Here is a 17,119-nt window from a genome sequence, read left to right as displayed (position 1 = left end):
TGAGTTGGCAGAAGAGGGCCCAAGTAACACGGCCAGAGCAAGGAGCTTATTATGCACCCACTAAACCTTTCCCACAGGTTGTGGTTATTGCAATCAAACCTCATCAACTTGGCAATGAGAGTACCAAGCTCCCCTTGCAAGGTTAGAAATCCATGGCTTCTCATTGGTCCAAAAACTTACCCTCCCTACTCTCTGAACCGGTAAAAAAGGTCACCAGAGAAGAGAGCCAGTTTTAACTCCATTCTAATATATAACAGACCCGGAGGCAAGTTAAGCACGTTAAGTCAGGGCAATGCTGGGCATTTTACATTCTGTTATTTAATATCTATTGCTGTAGAACCTGAACTCATTTTCTTCCCTTTTATGTATCCTCACCCCTTGGATCTCATTAAAGCTTGTTAAACTTCCTTTATTTTACTTAAGCTCATTCTCCCCAGAAGCAGGGTGGCTGGCATACCAAAGCCAGTAGGTGAGAGGCAGACACCTCTGTCAGATAACAGGTAAAGGTGCAACAGGATGGTGGTAGCAGCAGGACTCTTCAGGGCAGTGCATCTAAGAGGGAGGATTCTAAGAGCTGGCACAAATGCACTGAAGAGTGCCACTAATACACAAAGCTTGAAAAGGAGAGCCGACAAATTAATGTAGCATCCATCTCTTATTGACTACCAGTCATGACGGCTATAAGGAATCTAGATTTTCGGAGACAATAACAGCAGCAGCAACAATTCAATTTATAGGTCATTTGACAGTCTCCAAACAACTTGCAAAATAAAAAAAACAACAACCATGGCATGAAATCAGGAAAAAGGATGATGCATTACAATAAAAGCAGTGTGTTAACCTACAAACCAAACCAAGCAAAATGGCAGCAAAAAACATGCCACCAGAAGGTAGCAAAATTATCCTAAACCATCAAATGCCTTGGAGAAGAGGCATGTTTTCACCTGGGGTTGAAAGGATGTTAATGATGGTGCCAGGCGGTACTCAAAGGAAGGATCATTCCACAATGATCCTTCCTTTTTCAACCCCCTGAAACTTCTCAGAGCAGGAACCCAGGGAAAGGTCCCAAATGAAGACGGAAGGGTCTAGATAGGCACTCCAAAAGATATTGGGGACCTGAACTTTATAGGTCAGGAACAAAACTTTGAATTCTAGTTCGAAAACCAGTTGCCAGGGAGCGACTGCAGAAAATACCTGATGCCTTCAAGCCTTGTTTGCATGTTTCCCAAAGCCATCTGTTTGCTGGCTTTGGGAAGCAGGATAGATACTGGACTAGTAGATAGACCTATACTCTGATCTAGGAAGACTCTTTCGCAGTTCTTATTCATTCACATAGAATGCTTTGAGATTTGGAATGCTCTCCCCTTGTTAACTGAATATAAGGCAACTATGCTAATACCATGGGACGCGGGTGGCGCTGTGGGTTAAACCACAGAGCCTAGGACTTGCCGGTCAGAAGGTCGGCAGTTCGAATCCCCATGACGGGGTGAGCTCCCGTTGCTCAGTCCCTGCTCCTGCCAACCTAGCAGTTCGAAAGCATGTCAAAGTGCAAGTAGATAAATAGGTACCACTCCGGTGGGAAGGTAAATGGCGTTTCCCAGAAGTGGCTTAGTCATGCTGGCCACATGACCCAGAAGCTGTACGCTGGCTCCCTCGGCCAATAAAGCGAGATGAGTGCCGCAACCCCAGAGTCGGTCACGACTGGACCTAATGGTCAGGGGTCCCTTTACCTTTACGCTAATACCATGTGCCACAAAAAATGTTATTATTTCTGAAGGCAGCCCTATTCAGAGAAGTTATTTATGGTTAACGTTGTGTCCTTAATATTTTGTTGGAAGCTGCCAAGAGTGGCTGGGGCAACCCAGCCAGATGGGCAACATATAAATAGAAAAATTGTTGTTGTCGTTTAAATTTGTATACAGCCCTTCATCTGAATATCACCAGGAAGTTCACAACATGAAAATACAAAAGGAAAAGACAAACTACATCATAAAACAGGAACAAAACAAAACAATAATCCCACTCCCTTAAACACAATGAAAAGGCCATGGAACATCAGCCAAAGGCCTGGTTACAGAGAAACATTTTCACTTGGGGCCTAAAAATGTGCAATGAAGGTGTCAGGTGAGCCATTCTGGGGAGAGCATTCCACCAATGGAGAGCCACTGCAGAAAAGGCCCGTTTTCATGCTGCCACTCTCAAGACCTCTCATGGAGCCAAAGATCTCACCTATAAAGATATCTGCCCATTGTCTCTCTCTGCCAGAGTTAACAATGCTGGGCTTGCCTTCTAATCAAGTGGCATGTCCAGATCAGGGATTCATGAAGACATAAAGAGGCAAATGACTCTCAGGACAGAAAAGTAATCCTTTTCAGGCTGGAACATAGAACATGCCTCCAATTTTAAATTCAATAACACTGATACAGAAGTACAGTTGTACCTTGAATCTCAAACACCTTGGTTCCCGAACAATCGGCTCCCAAACGATTGAGACCTGGAAGTGAGTATTCTTGTTTTCAAACAATTTTTGCAAGCTGAACATCTGCAGCCAATCAGAAGCTGCACCTTGGTTTTCTAACAGTTCCGGGACTCGAAGAGACTCCCAGAATGCATTCTGTTCAAGAACCAAGGTACTACTATATATATTTTTGGGGACACCAGGCATGCAGAGTAGAACTGTTGTAGACAGTGGGGGTGACTAAAACAATCCTCCTGTTAGACTGGGAATATCCCCTCACTCATCCAATTTAGGATATTCCACCAATCTTTGACAGTTTCTTTTCTTTCAGCAAAGTAAGCGGTTCATGTCTATGTCAAGAAAAGCTTTAATAATAAAGAAAATGGTTACACAGTAACATGCTACTGAGAAAAACAGAAACAACCTCATGAGGCAAGAACGACAGTTGGCCTCTCTAACAGAACTTAATTGAACATGAGAAGGGAGGGGCCGATTCCGGAGCGCAACACAAAAGCCCCGCCCACCAGATGCCAGACACTCTACTAATCCAATTAGTCCCTGGTCTTTTTCTTACAAGAACAGACATTGCTACTTCCCTTAGTGCTTATAGAAATCCCACAACCATTTTAATAAGTGAAGTAAGAAAGGGAAACGAAACACACAAATATGCCTACTCAGAGATATTTGTTAGCGATTACATTATAAGAATACTGAACAAATCACAACAGAGAAAACTGCTGAGGAGGAAAGGAAAATAAAAATGGTCCCGATCAATGGGACAAAAGCAGAAGCTGCATCCAATTTATTTTATTTTTTTTATTTTTTTACTTTCAGTTGATCTTCATTTTCTTCTCTTTGCAGGTCCATAAGACGGCAATCTTTAAATTCTTTGGCGTCAAGTTGTATGACAGCTCAGAACACATTCTGCTCAAAATGTCATAAGCACCATAGATCAGCGATGAAGCATAGAGCCTGCCTCTGGGGAACAAAAAGGTAATTCCCTTGTTTTTCCAATATTCAGCAATTACAGGCTATAAACCTTATGAATACAAATGAGGGCTGACTGTGTGCATGAGAGAGAGAGAAAAATTAGCTACATGATGGTGGGGTTTGCATAACAGTTTTATTAGCATAAATTGAGGGCTATTGGATTATAAATAGGACGTCTTAAACAAATGCATTAAAAAAAAAACTTCCATACAAGATCCTGCAGGGGGAAATGAACACTTTTTTGAAATGTATTTAAATGTTCATTTATTCATTTAAATTGACATTTCTGAAGCAGCTAACCTTTCTAAAGCAGGGCTGTCAATGCAGCCAGAATGCCTTACATCGTACATCTTCCATCAGGTAGCAGCATCCTGACCTAAGACGGATAGCATCATCAACATTTGGGTGGTTGTTAAAGTTTTCTTAAGAGGTGAAAAATGTAGAGGGAAAGCAAGAAGAGGAAAATAAACAGAACATCAAATACATAGATTAAACAAATGAAACGTGGGTTCCATGTTGCAGGATGGGGGATAAATGTAGAATGGGGAAATCTGTCAATTTCAGTTTCTATTAAATTTCTGCATCAGTTGTGTGTGTGTGTGTGTGTGTGTGTGTGTGTGTGTATCTGGAGCAATGCGCACTAAAACACTGGTGGATTTTTTGTGAGGCTTTATATAAATCCATCAGTATGTCATTTTTGCACACACACCAATTTACATATATTCCCATATATCCACTTTGTTGTTGTTGGGGCACTGGAACACAAAATTCAAAGAGTGAATTTCAAAGGACAACTGAGTTTTTGGTTTGTGCACTGTTTCAGAAAGTGTGAGTTAAGTGGGCACGTAATAAAATGCAAACCAGACGAAATTTGACCCCCACCCCTTTTCTCAGACCCCTGGTCTGAAGAAGGTGAAGATATAACACCGTTAGCTTTCCCTGCCATTCTAAAAACCGCAGCAGCTCCATTGAAATTAGCACCACTACTATAGTAAGCAACTGTGATAACAGATGGAACAGACATAAAATTTACACCACTTATATATCAGTGTTCTCCAACTGTGAGACAAGTCTTCAAAATGAGGTGTGGGCAATTACTAGGGAGAGCACAGAGTTTTTCCACAGCTCCTCTGAGCTCAATTATTGCAAACTCTGACCAGAAGCAACCCTTATTCTACGTTCTCCTCACCACTTTGAAACCTAGAACTTCAACCAAAGATAGCAGTCTCACCTATCTCCTTCAGGTGAGCAATGACATCATAGTGCTATATTTGAGCAAACCCAAAATGATAGGGTTACTAAACTACATTTTGGATTATTTTGCCCTTCCATTGTTTCCTTTTGAATGGTGACTTGCTTTCTCCTGCTGCTGTTCAGGCTTACCTCTTATTCTCCTTACAAACCTATCCAACAGACTGAGAGTACACCAGAAACTGAAAGCTGAAAATTAATATAGCTAACCATTGTCTCACATTAAGAACTGGTTAAAATCAAGTATTTGACCACATCTCCTGTCCAGAAAGAAATATCTTATGCACCTTTTCCCAAACAAAATCACAGGATTTCGCTCTAAGGCAGCATTCCATGAACATTGTAAACACCATTCCACATTTTAAATAGACACTGGAATGCCATACTTTACACACTTACACACACATAATTAAAAGTCCTTCATACTTTAGCTGCCTTTTAAAGAAAAATAGGACAAAACCAGAATTTCCAAAAAGAATTCAGAGTTACATGGTAGAAGGTAATAATTTCACTAATTAGCATCAATTCAGCTCTCACCCATCTCTTGGCCTATTCCTTTTGCATTAAAAACCATCCAAGCCTATTTACAAATATGATATAGAAAACTGACTAGTTTTTCCTTTCAAGAATTTTTTTTTGGGGGGTTATATTTGAAAGAGCTTGATTCCCCTCCTCGCTTATTTTACAGGTGGATAATCCACTAATCTAGTCAAAGGTAAGTAAGTATTATTACATTACTTATGGTAATACTTAGAATCAAAATAATGTTCTTTCTTAAGTATTCCCAGCATATGATATCCATTATCTGTAGATGAAGTCTAATTGGGGGTAGTAATCCTATGAGTTTGATTGGCGTTATTTACAGATTAGTGGCTGCATAAGGAGGACACTGACGAGAGAGGCATGTCTAATGACACTCACCCAACGAGCTTATGGCTGGGTTGTCCTTTGAACCACAGAAATCCCTCTTCTCTGCAGATTATCTTTACCACTGCCTCCTCTGCATTAACATCTATGATGTTTCTGTCGATCACAGCATTTGACTACTCATGGCCATGTGGTATGTGGGATTTAAGACAATTCAAAAGCATGCATGGTGCTGGAGGAGACTCTTGAGAGTCCCATGGACTTCAGGAAGATCAAACCTATCCATTCTTAAGGAAATCAGCCCTGAGTGCTCAGATCCTGAAGCAGAGCTTCCAATACTTTGCCCACCTCATGAGAAGAGAAGACTCCTTGGAAAAGACCCTGAAGTTGGGAAAGATTGAGGGCACAAAGAGAAGGTGACAACATAGGACAAGATGGTTGGACAGTGTTCTTGAAGCCACAAACATGAGTTTGACCAAGCTGCGGGAGGCAGTGGAAGACAGGAGACCCATTCAGAAGAGCTGCTTACCTCATCTCTTTGGTTGCCTGCTTACACTGAACGTATCAAAGCTGAAGTGTGGCATCTTCCTACAAAATCACTTCCAGCCCTAGTCTGAGCAGCCGGAATGGGTTGCAACCAGGCACAGAAGGGCAGAAAGTTGACAGCAACGGGCACTGGAGAAAACACACATCTTCTCATAGCCAGCAAAATCATCTACTCCTTTCCTCTTATTAATCAGACAGTGCTGTTGATTTTGTAACAGGTAGTCACACTGCAGCTGCAGAAGAACAGCACAATATTTTCAGCAGTCTTGCAGGCTTTTAAATATTTCCTGCCCCCCTCAGGAGCATGGCATAATTTATTTTAAACATATATATTGCTGCCTTCCTCAAAAATAATAAAGCAATATCAATAATAAAGCAGCCTGCCTTTCCAAGATCTCTGAAGCGGTGTCAAGCAATTTAGGATTGTTCACAACAAATTACGCACCACTTTTTTGCCAACATAAAACTGGCATCCAGAGCCATGCTCAAGAGCTACTGCTCAAAAAGGAAAAAACCACTTTGTCCTAGCTACCAATGCAAAACTTGAAGAAACCTGCTCCTCTATTAACCGCACAGCAACCATGCACCCACAACCACACTTTGCAAGAAAAAGATCCAATAGTTACTTGTTCCAAGTCCTTGCTAGCCCAAAATGAGTGGACCTCATCAGTTCTAATGCAATAAATGGTCACAGTTACTTTTTCCAGGCAATCACTGGCCATGAAGTTTGCTATTTCTGACAGCAGCAGTAGCTGTCAATAGCAAGGAGTGCTCTAGAGCCCTGGGACATTCAGATTTCATAGTTGTATGACATCATGGGTGTCTGTTAATATCCCATAAGCACCCATCTAATAGGGGCAACAAATATATGACAATTATGACAACGCTTCCAATCAGGGTGGATAAAAATCAATGATTAAATTGTTATTAAGGAAATGATTGTTTTTCTCTTTTCGATAAAGTACAGCAGAAAAGTTGTCCAAATATAAACGGTTAATTTATTAAACCTCACAATAATTTCCTAATTATCTGTTCATGTATTTCTAATAGTATATTCAAATCAGTAATTTTTGATATGACTATAAAAACTACTCTGAAAATTTATCATTCCAAAAATGAAACGATTTAAATCAAACCCACCCTGCTTCCAATTTTAAAATTTGGAATAAACACAAGGAGAATAGACAAACTTTGGCAATTGTTTTTTTCAAGAGCTTAAGAAAAAAATAGCAAGGTAGCATTTGCACTAGTTCAATGTAAGCATTGGCTTTGGTTGTGACACTTCAGCATGCATGAGAAGGCAATGCATCTCTGGGTGTTAGACAAGAAGATGCAGAAGAGTTCCTGCCTCTGTGTGGCTTCCACGGCCAGCCGAAAATAATTCACTCATTCACATTGTCAAACTATTCTTGTGAGTTTTGAAAAGGCGGCACTGGAAAGGCTTTAAAACCGCGAGGAGAAGATACTGAATTGTGATGGTGCGTCAGGGTATATACTGAGCATATATCATTATTCACATTGCCTAGCACAGACTGGGAAGGAGCCTGAACGTTTTTCTGGACTCCAGCAGGCACGCCTGCAGTTACAGGAAAAAGATAATTATCCTGGACCTGCATAATCCAGACTAGGATCCATTTATCCCTGCTCCCAATGTAGCGAGTCCCCCCATGAAGCCTTGGCAGCCCTCAGCTCATTGAAACAGCCTTCAACGTATCTCCGACCAACTGGCCAGTACAGTCAAAGCCTGAGGCAGCTCCATGTGATTTTTGCTTTCCTCTGCCTACTTTCTCTTACTAACTGATAGATGCAGTGCCTGAGGCACCTTCACTTCTTCTTCTGAAGTCTACCTCCTCCTTGCATCAGAGCCGCAGGTCCTAAGCCTGCCTCCAACAGCCCTTTCCCTTTAATGTTGAGATCCATGATAAGCCAGAGTTAAAATAAAATTCTAGGCAATCCTATTACAGTTGCAAGTGTCTCGAAGGGGGAAGGGACAAGTGCAAATCACAAGTCTCCTGACCAGCAAGAAAGCCTTTCTTAACCTTTCTATGAAGAGAGGCTCATTGTGTTTTAATTGTTGCAACCCGTTCTCGGACCTCAGGGTGAAGGGTTGAAAAATTACAGTGGTACCTCAGGTTACAGATGCTTTAGGTTACAGATTCTGCTAACCCAGAAATAGTACCTCCGGTTAAGAACTTTACCTCAGGATGAGAACAGAAATCACACGGTGGTGATTAGCTAAAGTGGTACCTCAGGTTAAGAACAGTTTCAGGTTAAGAACGGACCTCCAGAACAAATTAAGCTATCAACCCGAGGTACCACTGTATTATTACTAACGCTTTTAACCATGGTGGCTGGAACATGGCCCCAGTTCTGTGTGGAATTACCTCAGCTGACATACAGACATAGAAGAGTTCGCTCGCTGGTTTCAACCCAAAACAGCAAAAAATGAAAGCTGGGCGATGGGCAATTTTATTTGCTCAGCATGTGAGGATGCCTTTTAAAGCCAAACAATTTCTCTCTTTTTTTCTCTCCCCCCAGCCCGCGTCAGTCACATATTTTCTCCTCTCTCTCTCTCTCTGATTTTTTGCCAAGTCAAATGCTTGCCAAAACCTGCACTGGGCTGAACAAGAATGCTTAACGTGGCTTAGTCCTGTAATAAAAAGGAATTAAACTGTATGCTAATAAAGGGGAGGGAGGTTGCTAGGCAACTGCGAACGGGGAGGGGGGGTAGAGAAAGCTGCTTTTGTTTTGAACTCTGCCACTGCTGAAGGGTTAAACAAACAAAAACCTGCTCATTTTCTCCCTGATGCTTTAAGTAAAGATGCGGAAATGTTCTACGGTGAAACGCAGGATGGCTAGGCCCCAAGAACAAGGTCCTATTTACATAAAATACCATCCCCAAGGGCGATCAACAAACATGGAGGCTATTTGAATGTCACGGTGGTGGTAAAACACGTTTGACTCTCAGCCTATTCAGACGCCACAGCCTCCACAGGGAGGCTGCCAGAAGTGACATGGAAAAAGCGTAACATCTGAAAACTGCATGCCGCATGGACACCCCATGGCCTCAGGGGGTCCCATGTCTACAGGAGTACCCATCAACCATACAGGGTCCTGCTCTCCACACGATAAGCCAGTTTCAATCTTGGACCACATCTGTCTGCACTATACATTTAAAGCACTCTAATGTTACTTACAGTGGTACCTCTGGTTACGTACTTAATTAGTTCTGAAGGTCCGTTCTTAACCTGAAGCACCACTTTAGCTAATGGGGCCTCCTGCTGCCGCTGCGCCACTGGAGCACAATTTCTGTTCTCATCCTGAAGCAAAGTTCTTAACCCAAGGCAATATTTCTGGGTTAGCAGAGTCTGTAACCTGAAGCGTATGTAACCCGAGGTACCACTGTACTTATGTGGGTGGCGCTGTGGTCTAAACCACTGAGCCTCTTGGGCTTGCCGATCAGAAGGTTGGCGGTTCGAATCCCTGCGATGGGGTGAGGTCCCGTTGCTCAGTCCCAGCTCCTGCCAAACTAGCAGTTCGAAAGCATGCCCCCCCAAAAGTTCAAGTAGATAAATAGGTACCGCTCTGGTGGGAGGGTAAACAGTGTTTCCGTGCACTGCTCTGGTTTCTGTGTTCTGTTGCGCCAGAAGCAGCTTAGTCATGATAGCCACATGACCCGGAAAAACTGTCTGTGGACAAACGCCGGCTCCCTCGGCCTTTAAAGCAAGATGAGCACCGCAACCCCAGAGTTGTCTGCGACTGGACTTAACTGTCAGGGGTCCTTTACCTTTTTTTAAAAAAATGCTACTTTAAACTTCATGGCTTGCCGCCTGGGAACTATCATTTGTTAAGGGTGTTGAGAATTGTTAGGAGACCCCTCAACAGAGCTATAGTTCCCAAGGAAGAAGGACTGGCTGTTAAAACCGCTCAAGGAACTGTAACTCTGTGAGGGGAATGGGGTCTCTGAACAACTCCCAGCACCCTTAACAGTTCTTTGGGGGAAGCCATGTCTGATAAGGCAGCTCCCGCCCACAGGCTTACATGGCACAGGTGGAAGAAAAAAGAAATATTGGATACTATTTCTTGGTTTGAAAATCTTGCAGTGACCAGATGTCAAATTGATGGTCTTTCAGAAGCCTTGTTCACATGGGCGTAAATTAATGTGTGGCAAAATTTGCCTTAGAATGCAGGGAAATTTTATTTTGTATTCAGGCCACCTCTAATTACATGGTCAGTTCTTTGAAGATAGCAGTTGTGGGGTGGGGAGAAAAGAGAAGAATTTATTAAGTCAGAAACGAGAGCTGCAGAGGAAAATGTGATATGCCATGTGGCTTTCTAATCAAGTAAGATTTTAATTTTGTCTCCACCCATTAAGAGTTTCTATGGCAAGGAATTCTTAAGGATGAAACACTATACTCAGATAAACACACATAAAACAGGAAATTTGACTTCCTTGATAATCATTCATATGACCCTTATGATGCATGACTAATTCATACATATGAAGAAATCCACATCTCTTCATTATAGTACAAACTAAAGTCTCATTTCGGCTTCAAAACAGCATTACAAGCTACAGCTGCAAAAAATGTAAAGTTAAGGGTATAAGAGGTCATATTTTTGTTGCTTGTTTAAATTAAAATCAAAGTTTCCTTATATTAATTGTGATTGTGTGGTCATAGTCCTGGTCATTTGATTTCTTACACACTGCATTTTCCACAAATACAGTGGTTGCAATCCTATACCCACTTACCAGGGAGTAGGTCCAATTGAAAACAATGGGACTTAATTATGAGTAGACATATATTGGATCACACTGATTGTACTGAAAGCAATTCACATAAAATCAAATGACAAGAATCTAAATACAATAGCAGCACAAATTATTTAGCTGTTAAAAAAAATGCATTACACCACTGACAATCCAAGTGTTTATCAAAAGTTTAAGTGTAAAACATACCTATATAACCTATTGAATAGGTCAATTAACAGTATCTAATTTCAATAACATCATTAAGCAATCCACTCAGCAATTAACAACAACAGCTAACTGAAATAAAAACTGGGGGAGGGAATGTACAACTAAGAAAATTTAACTATTTTTAGCACCATACTTCAGCCAACCCACAAGCACAGCAGAGATAAAAGGCAACCAGAAACCACACTTTTAGTCTGCAAACACACAAACACAAAATCAATCACGATCTCACCTCTTGCCCCCAAAGAAAAAGGCGTTTACAGGATTGTAGAGTTGGAAGGCACCTAAGGATCATCTTGTACAACCCTCTGTAATGCAAGAATCAAAATCCTGATCTTCTAGGTGCCACCTCTAGACAATAATAATATATAATAATAATAATTTATTATTTGTACCCCGCCCATCTGGCTGGGTTTCTCCAGCCACTCTGGGCGGCTTCCACAAAGACCAAAAATACACTAAGATGCCACACATTAAAAACTTCCCTGAACAGGGCTGCCTTAAGATGTCTTCTGAATGTCAGGTAGTTTATCTCTTTGACATCTGATGGGAGGGCATTCCACAGAGTAGGTGCCACTACCGAGAAGGCCCCCTGCCTGGTTCTCTGTAGCTTTGCAATGAGGAAACTGCCAGAAGGCCCTCAGCGCTGGACCTCAGCGTCCGGGCAGAACGATGGGGGTGGAGACGCTTCTTCAGGTATACTGGGCTGAGGCCGTTTAGACAAGAGCTCCAGAAGGGCCTTCTACATTGCCCCCCTGGTTCAGCCCCTTCAGTACCCACTTGGCGGGGTAGCAGCAGAACCACTTTGCACCCTTCCACCATTTGGTGGAACTTTTCCCAATTTGGCATCACAGGTCAAAACCGCACTGGGTGGTTCTGAAGGGACTGTTGCCCAATATGGCATGGCAAGTCACAACTGTGCCAATGTGTATGCCTCTCAAGATGCCATGGCCTAACTTGGCACAAGAGTTCCTGACGTAGGATGAAGCAGTCTCCTTCTGTGCTTGGATGCCATACTCCATTTTGAATCAAGATGGCCGACCAAGATGGCATGACAGTTAAAAATAAGGTTTTCCAAGCTGGAAGAGGCAGTTTTCATTTACAATCAAATGCCATTGGAAGCAATGAGCCAGGCATCAGTGTGTGTGTGTGTGTCGTGTGTGTGTGTCGTGTGTGTGTGTGTGTGTGTGTGTCGTGTGTGTGTGTGTGTGTGTGTGTGTGTCCCCAAACTCACAAATTACACTAAGCACTAAGTTTCTTCAAATTCCTAAGCAGTGCCAGGGACTCTCTGCTAATCTGAACTGGAATTAGCCAAAATAATGTCATTTGTTTCCCCATACCAGATGCTCAATTCTTGCTATGGCTGCTGTCCATTGTGCTGTAAATCCACCCCTAAACTATTCTCTCAACTTTCAGGATGCTACGTGCAACCTTACATGTGAACAATCTTAACTGCAAAGTAACTTCATTCCCCCCAAAACTGCTTTTATGGCCCACTTTATTTTCTTATCTTATTCATCCATAACAATCCTACAAAAGACAGCCTCTGATATTCACATTTTGCAAGTTAGGAAACAAAACTTGAGGAGAGGCTATGAGTCTCCCAACAAGCAAACCTATGGAAGCTTAGCTCTGGATCCCATTTTATTGCACTTCCCTTCCAATTCACAGAGAAAAATATGAGTTAACAGTTTTATGACAGCTCTATGCATATGCCATACAGATATTCTTTTAATTTTCATTCATCGCATTTGCATTCTGCCCTTCTTTCAAGGTAGCAGACAAAAGAGATATTCCAAGTGCCATGAAATAAAGGCAGAAACAGATTTGTTTTGTTCTTGGGAGCCCTTCCACTGCAAAGGGAACATCTGGAGTTGGCAACCAAGCCGAGGTCTCTGAGTGGAGGAACAATAGGCTTCATCAGGAACCTAGTGCTTATCAAAGTGCTCTTTAAAATAGTAATAAAAAAAAAAGCTTGCTACAAACAGACCCTATGTTGTTAGCCAGGAAAGATTGCCTTACAATGAAGGAGAAGGCTCCCACAGGGTCATCCTGGATCAAGGACTTAATGAAAATGTGTCACTGTGGAGGACAGGAGAAAAATTGCCAAAAAGTTGAAGCAATCTGGAGGATCTTTTCCAAACTACCTTGGGAATGACACATAATCCATATATCTGGCCAAACCAGAGTCAGACACATAAATTTAATATAAAAAAGGCAAGGAGCAGCAACAGATAAAAGCTGGCAATGTAACAAACTCACCCATCATATTTTAACATCAAATGAAGTCATAGACAAAAGGATGTGCATACTAAATATACAAGAAAAGCCATGCAAGCTGAAATTTGCTGTTTCTAAAAACTTGGTAATAGATCTTTGTGAGCTTAAAAAAACAACAACCACAAACATATTAAAGACATCTACCCAACAGAGCTATTTTCTGCAGTTACCATGTCAAAGTACAATGAAAGGTTGTTTGGTTTTAATCATTTAAAGTTTTCAATTCATTTCTAAAGGTTGATGCCCACTGCATTTGTTCAGCAGTTCAGAAAAGACTAGAACACCCAAACTGAGATGAACAGAAATGTGGGGATAGGAGTAACCTATATGAAAAATGGTTGTCAATGAAACATTTTAAATAGAAATTCTTGGTTTCTTATTGTTTTTCATACATTTTTTTAAGAAAGAGGAAATACTAAAACTATCTATCTATGATAGCTCTTTCAAGAAGCTGTGACAACTTTAAAAATAATCAACAAATTAATTCTGTTTGGGGTTCCATTTCTTGTTTTTGTTTTTTAAAAAAAAGAAAAGCTGTCAAGGCAGTCAATTTTATTAATAGACTTTTAATATGTTCCTTTTATTCCACGGGAAACTTAAGAATCTGGTCAAAATGTTATTTTAAAGAGTCATACTCCATAAATTATGAAATGAGCCTTATTAAATAAACCAGGGCAGAGGTAAACAACTAGAAGCACAGAACTAAGCTTGCAATCTTGGAACTGACCTAAAAGCAAGTCCCATTGAGCTCAGTGGGGCTTACTTCTGAGAGAAGCGGGTGGCGCTGTGGTAAACCACTGAGCCTCTTGGGCTTGCCAATCGGAAGGTTGGCGGTTCAAATCCCCGCAACGGGGTGAGCTCCCGTTGCTCTGTCCCAGCTTCTGCCAACCTAGCAGTTCGAAAGCACGCAAATGCAAGCAGATAAATAGGTACTGCTGCGGTGGGAAGGTAAATGGCATTTTCCGTGCACTCTGGTTTCCATCATGGTGTTTTGTTATGCCAGAAGTGGTTTAGTTATGCTGGCCACATGACCTGGAAAGCTGTCTGCGGACAGTCTGCCGGCTCCCTTGATCTGAAAGCAAGAAAAGCGCCACAACTCCATACTGGAGTTGCCTTTGACTGGACTCAACCATCGAGGGGTCCTTTACCTTTTACCTTACTTTTGAGTAAATGTGTGTAGGATAGCATGGTTAAATGTGTAATCCATGGGTCACTGACCTAGGCAAGACACACGTTAGCAGCTTAAAACGCAGCAAGGTCATTTCCCCCTGCTGCATTTCAAGTCATATTTGCACCTTGCTATACACACCAGTTTTGAATTATGGTATTGGGGGAGACTCTTGAGAGTCCCATGGACTGCAAGAAGATCAAACCTCTTCATTATTAAGGAAATCAGCCCTGAGTGCTCACTGGAAGGACAGATCATGAAGCTGAGGCTCCAATACTTTGGCCACCTCATGAGAAGAGAAGACCCCCTAGAAAAGACCCTGATATTGGGAAAGATGGAGGGCCCAAGGAGAAGGGGACGACAGAGGACGAGATGGGTGGATAGTGTTCTTGAAGCTACCAGCCTGAGTTTGACCAAACTGCGGGAGGCAGTGGAAGACAGGAGTGCCTGGCGTATTCTGGTCCATGGGGTCACGAAGAGTCAGACACGACTAAACGACTAAACAGCAACATACCCACCAGTGATAGGATGGGGATGCCTTTACCTGATCTGTGTCACCCGTTTGGTTTCCCTCGCCCCTACAACACCCCGCAGAACTCAGTGAAACATATCTGCACATGCACCACGGCTGTCTCAAACATACACACTTCGCCTTAACTGTAGTTTATGTTTTCAAATCAGATTGAAGCTGGTTTGAGGGAAAACACATCGAATCAGCAGGACTTCTCAAGAAGCTTCGGGACAGATCTGGCTAACCTCATGTGGACACAGCTTCAGGGATCGGTGGTGGATTCACACAGGAGCCAGAGCAAACGGTGATGTGTACACAGCCGCAAGAGGATTTGCCGTTTAAGTCACTACTTTGTGAGCCTTAATTGTCTGTTGTAACACAGAGATCCTTCAACCAAATAGTCACAGGTCAAAGAACATGAGCTTTGCAAAGCACTCATTAAACAAATGTGTACCATGTGCCTCCAGCTCATCTTGTATTACGCCCAAGTTCCAGAACATGTTTGAAAAGACTCAATTATGGATAGGGATAGGTGATATCTTTGGCCAAGCTGTGCCCATCCACCCCACACCGGATGCCAGTAAAGGTGAGGCTTGGATGAAAGGGGATTTGTAGGTACCACATTAGCTATGTGTGCCCCTTGCTGATTATCAATGGTTTGTAAGTCTGTGTACCGGTAAGTCTGTGCCTATGGTGTTTCCCAGCCCCTAGAACAACACTTCCCAAGCAGCTTTGCAAACATCCTTTGGAAAGAAAGAAAAAATGCAGCATTTGTAAAAGCAGCATTTTTTATTTCATTTTTACTTTACAGAGGAAGCAAGTTTGCATTCAAAACAATTGTGGAATAAATCAATAACAATATCTCCAACAGCACACCCCCACCAAAAGGGCAAGACAAAAGTGCTTCCTAGCCCAATGGGAATGAAAGGGAGTTACACATTACCATAGCCGTAAACCTCGGGGGTGTTAAGAGCACTGAATTATGAACAGATTACCAACTCAAGTAAACACAATCCTGGGTCCCTGAAAAAAAAAAAGCAATGACAAACCTAGACAGCATCTTAGAAAGCAGAGACATCACCTTGCCAACAAAGGTCCATATAGTTAAAGCTATGGTTTCCCCAGTAGTGATGTATGGAAGTGAGAGCTGGACCATAAAGAAGGCTGATCACCGAAGAATTGATGCTTTTGAATTATGGTGCTGGAGAAGACTCTTGAGAGTCGCACGGACTGCAAGAAGATCAAACGTATCCATTCTGAAGGAAATCAACCCTGGAAGAACAGATCCTGAAGCTGAGGCTCCAATACTTTGGCCACCTCATGAGAAGAGAAGACTCCCTGGAAAACACCCTGATGTTGGGAAAGATGGAGGGCACAAGGAGAAGGGGACAGCAGAGGACAAGATGGTTGGATAGTGTTCTCGAAGCTACCAGCATGAGTTTGACCAAACTGCGGGAGGCAGTGGAAGACAGGAGTGCCTGGCATGCTCTGGTCCATGGGGTCACGAAGAGTCAGACACGACTAAACAACAACAATAAATAAATAAAATAAAATTCTGTGTTTTTACTTCACTTAGGTAGCGACCTTAAATACTTCCTTCAAACAGAACTAAACTACCACCAGCATCAATTGAGTTTGCTCCTACATGTTTAGGATTGCAATATTTCACGCATGTGCAAAGATCCATTGACGCCCCTTGAACAGAAAGCCACACACGCCAAAAAGCCATTAGTGGTTAAATATTAATTCTGGGTATGATCTAAAGGAAGATGTCACCATCTGTTATTGAGTGATAACTTTCAAATAGGAATTCTTTTTTTTAAAAAAAAAAGTGACTCGAAAGGCAAAAGTTAAACTGTCCACTTCGTTTCTGATCTTCTGGCACGCTGACCAGACATCTGCCCTTCTACAATCAAGTATTTTATAGCCACAGTTAATGCTTGTGGGAGTGTTGTCTTTTAAAAGTGATACAGTGAAAGCTGTGTATCAAAAATGGGGAAATGCTAGAAGATTGCTAAGATTAAAAGATCACAGCACTCTAATCGTATCACCAGCTGTGAGCCTAATGAA

At 42.1% G+C, this 17,119-nt stretch overlaps 1 protein-coding gene and 2 long non-coding RNA genes across 5 annotated transcripts in view; 1 reads left to right on the top strand and 2 right to left on the bottom strand.

Annotated features, from left to right (window-relative positions):
• Positions 1–17,119, bottom strand: part of DPYD (dihydropyrimidine dehydrogenase) — a 505,368-nt gene that overhangs the window by 482,575 nt on the left and 5,674 nt on the right. The window contains exon 1 of one of the 2 annotated variants that reach the window (XM_081914136.1): positions 11,323–11,413. The exons of the other annotated variant lie outside the window; for it this stretch is intronic. Coding sequence (XP_081770262.1) covers positions 11,323–11,385 — 63 coding nt within the window. The 5' untranslated portion in view covers positions 11,386–11,413. Of the gene's footprint in view, positions 1–11,322; positions 11,414–17,119 lie in introns of those variants that run through there. 2 annotated transcript variants of the gene reach the window in all.
• On the bottom strand, positions 2,810–9,195 carry LOC309371565. Of its 2 annotated transcripts, XR_014169203.1 has the most exons (4): positions 8,497–9,195; positions 6,811–6,960; positions 3,749–3,824; positions 2,810–3,436 (listed from the first exon to the last, which is right to left on the bottom strand). It is a non-coding gene; the product is annotated as an uncharacterized lncRNA (long non-coding RNA). The 2 variants fall into 2 exon arrangements; XR_014169204.1 differs by lacking the exon at positions 6,811–6,960 and having other exon boundaries at positions 3,749–3,870.
• Positions 3,353–15,507, top strand: LOC309371573. The gene is made up of 2 exons (XR_014169212.1): positions 3,353–3,451; positions 15,220–15,507. It is a non-coding gene; the product is annotated as an uncharacterized lncRNA (long non-coding RNA).

Source organism: Podarcis melisellensis (assembly GCF_964234715.1).
Source record: "Podarcis melisellensis genome assembly, chromosome: 6".
Taxonomy (NCBI): Eukaryota; Metazoa; Chordata; class Lepidosauria; order Squamata; family Lacertidae; genus Podarcis; species Podarcis melisellensis.
This window is presented reverse-complemented; position numbering and strand designations above follow the sequence as displayed.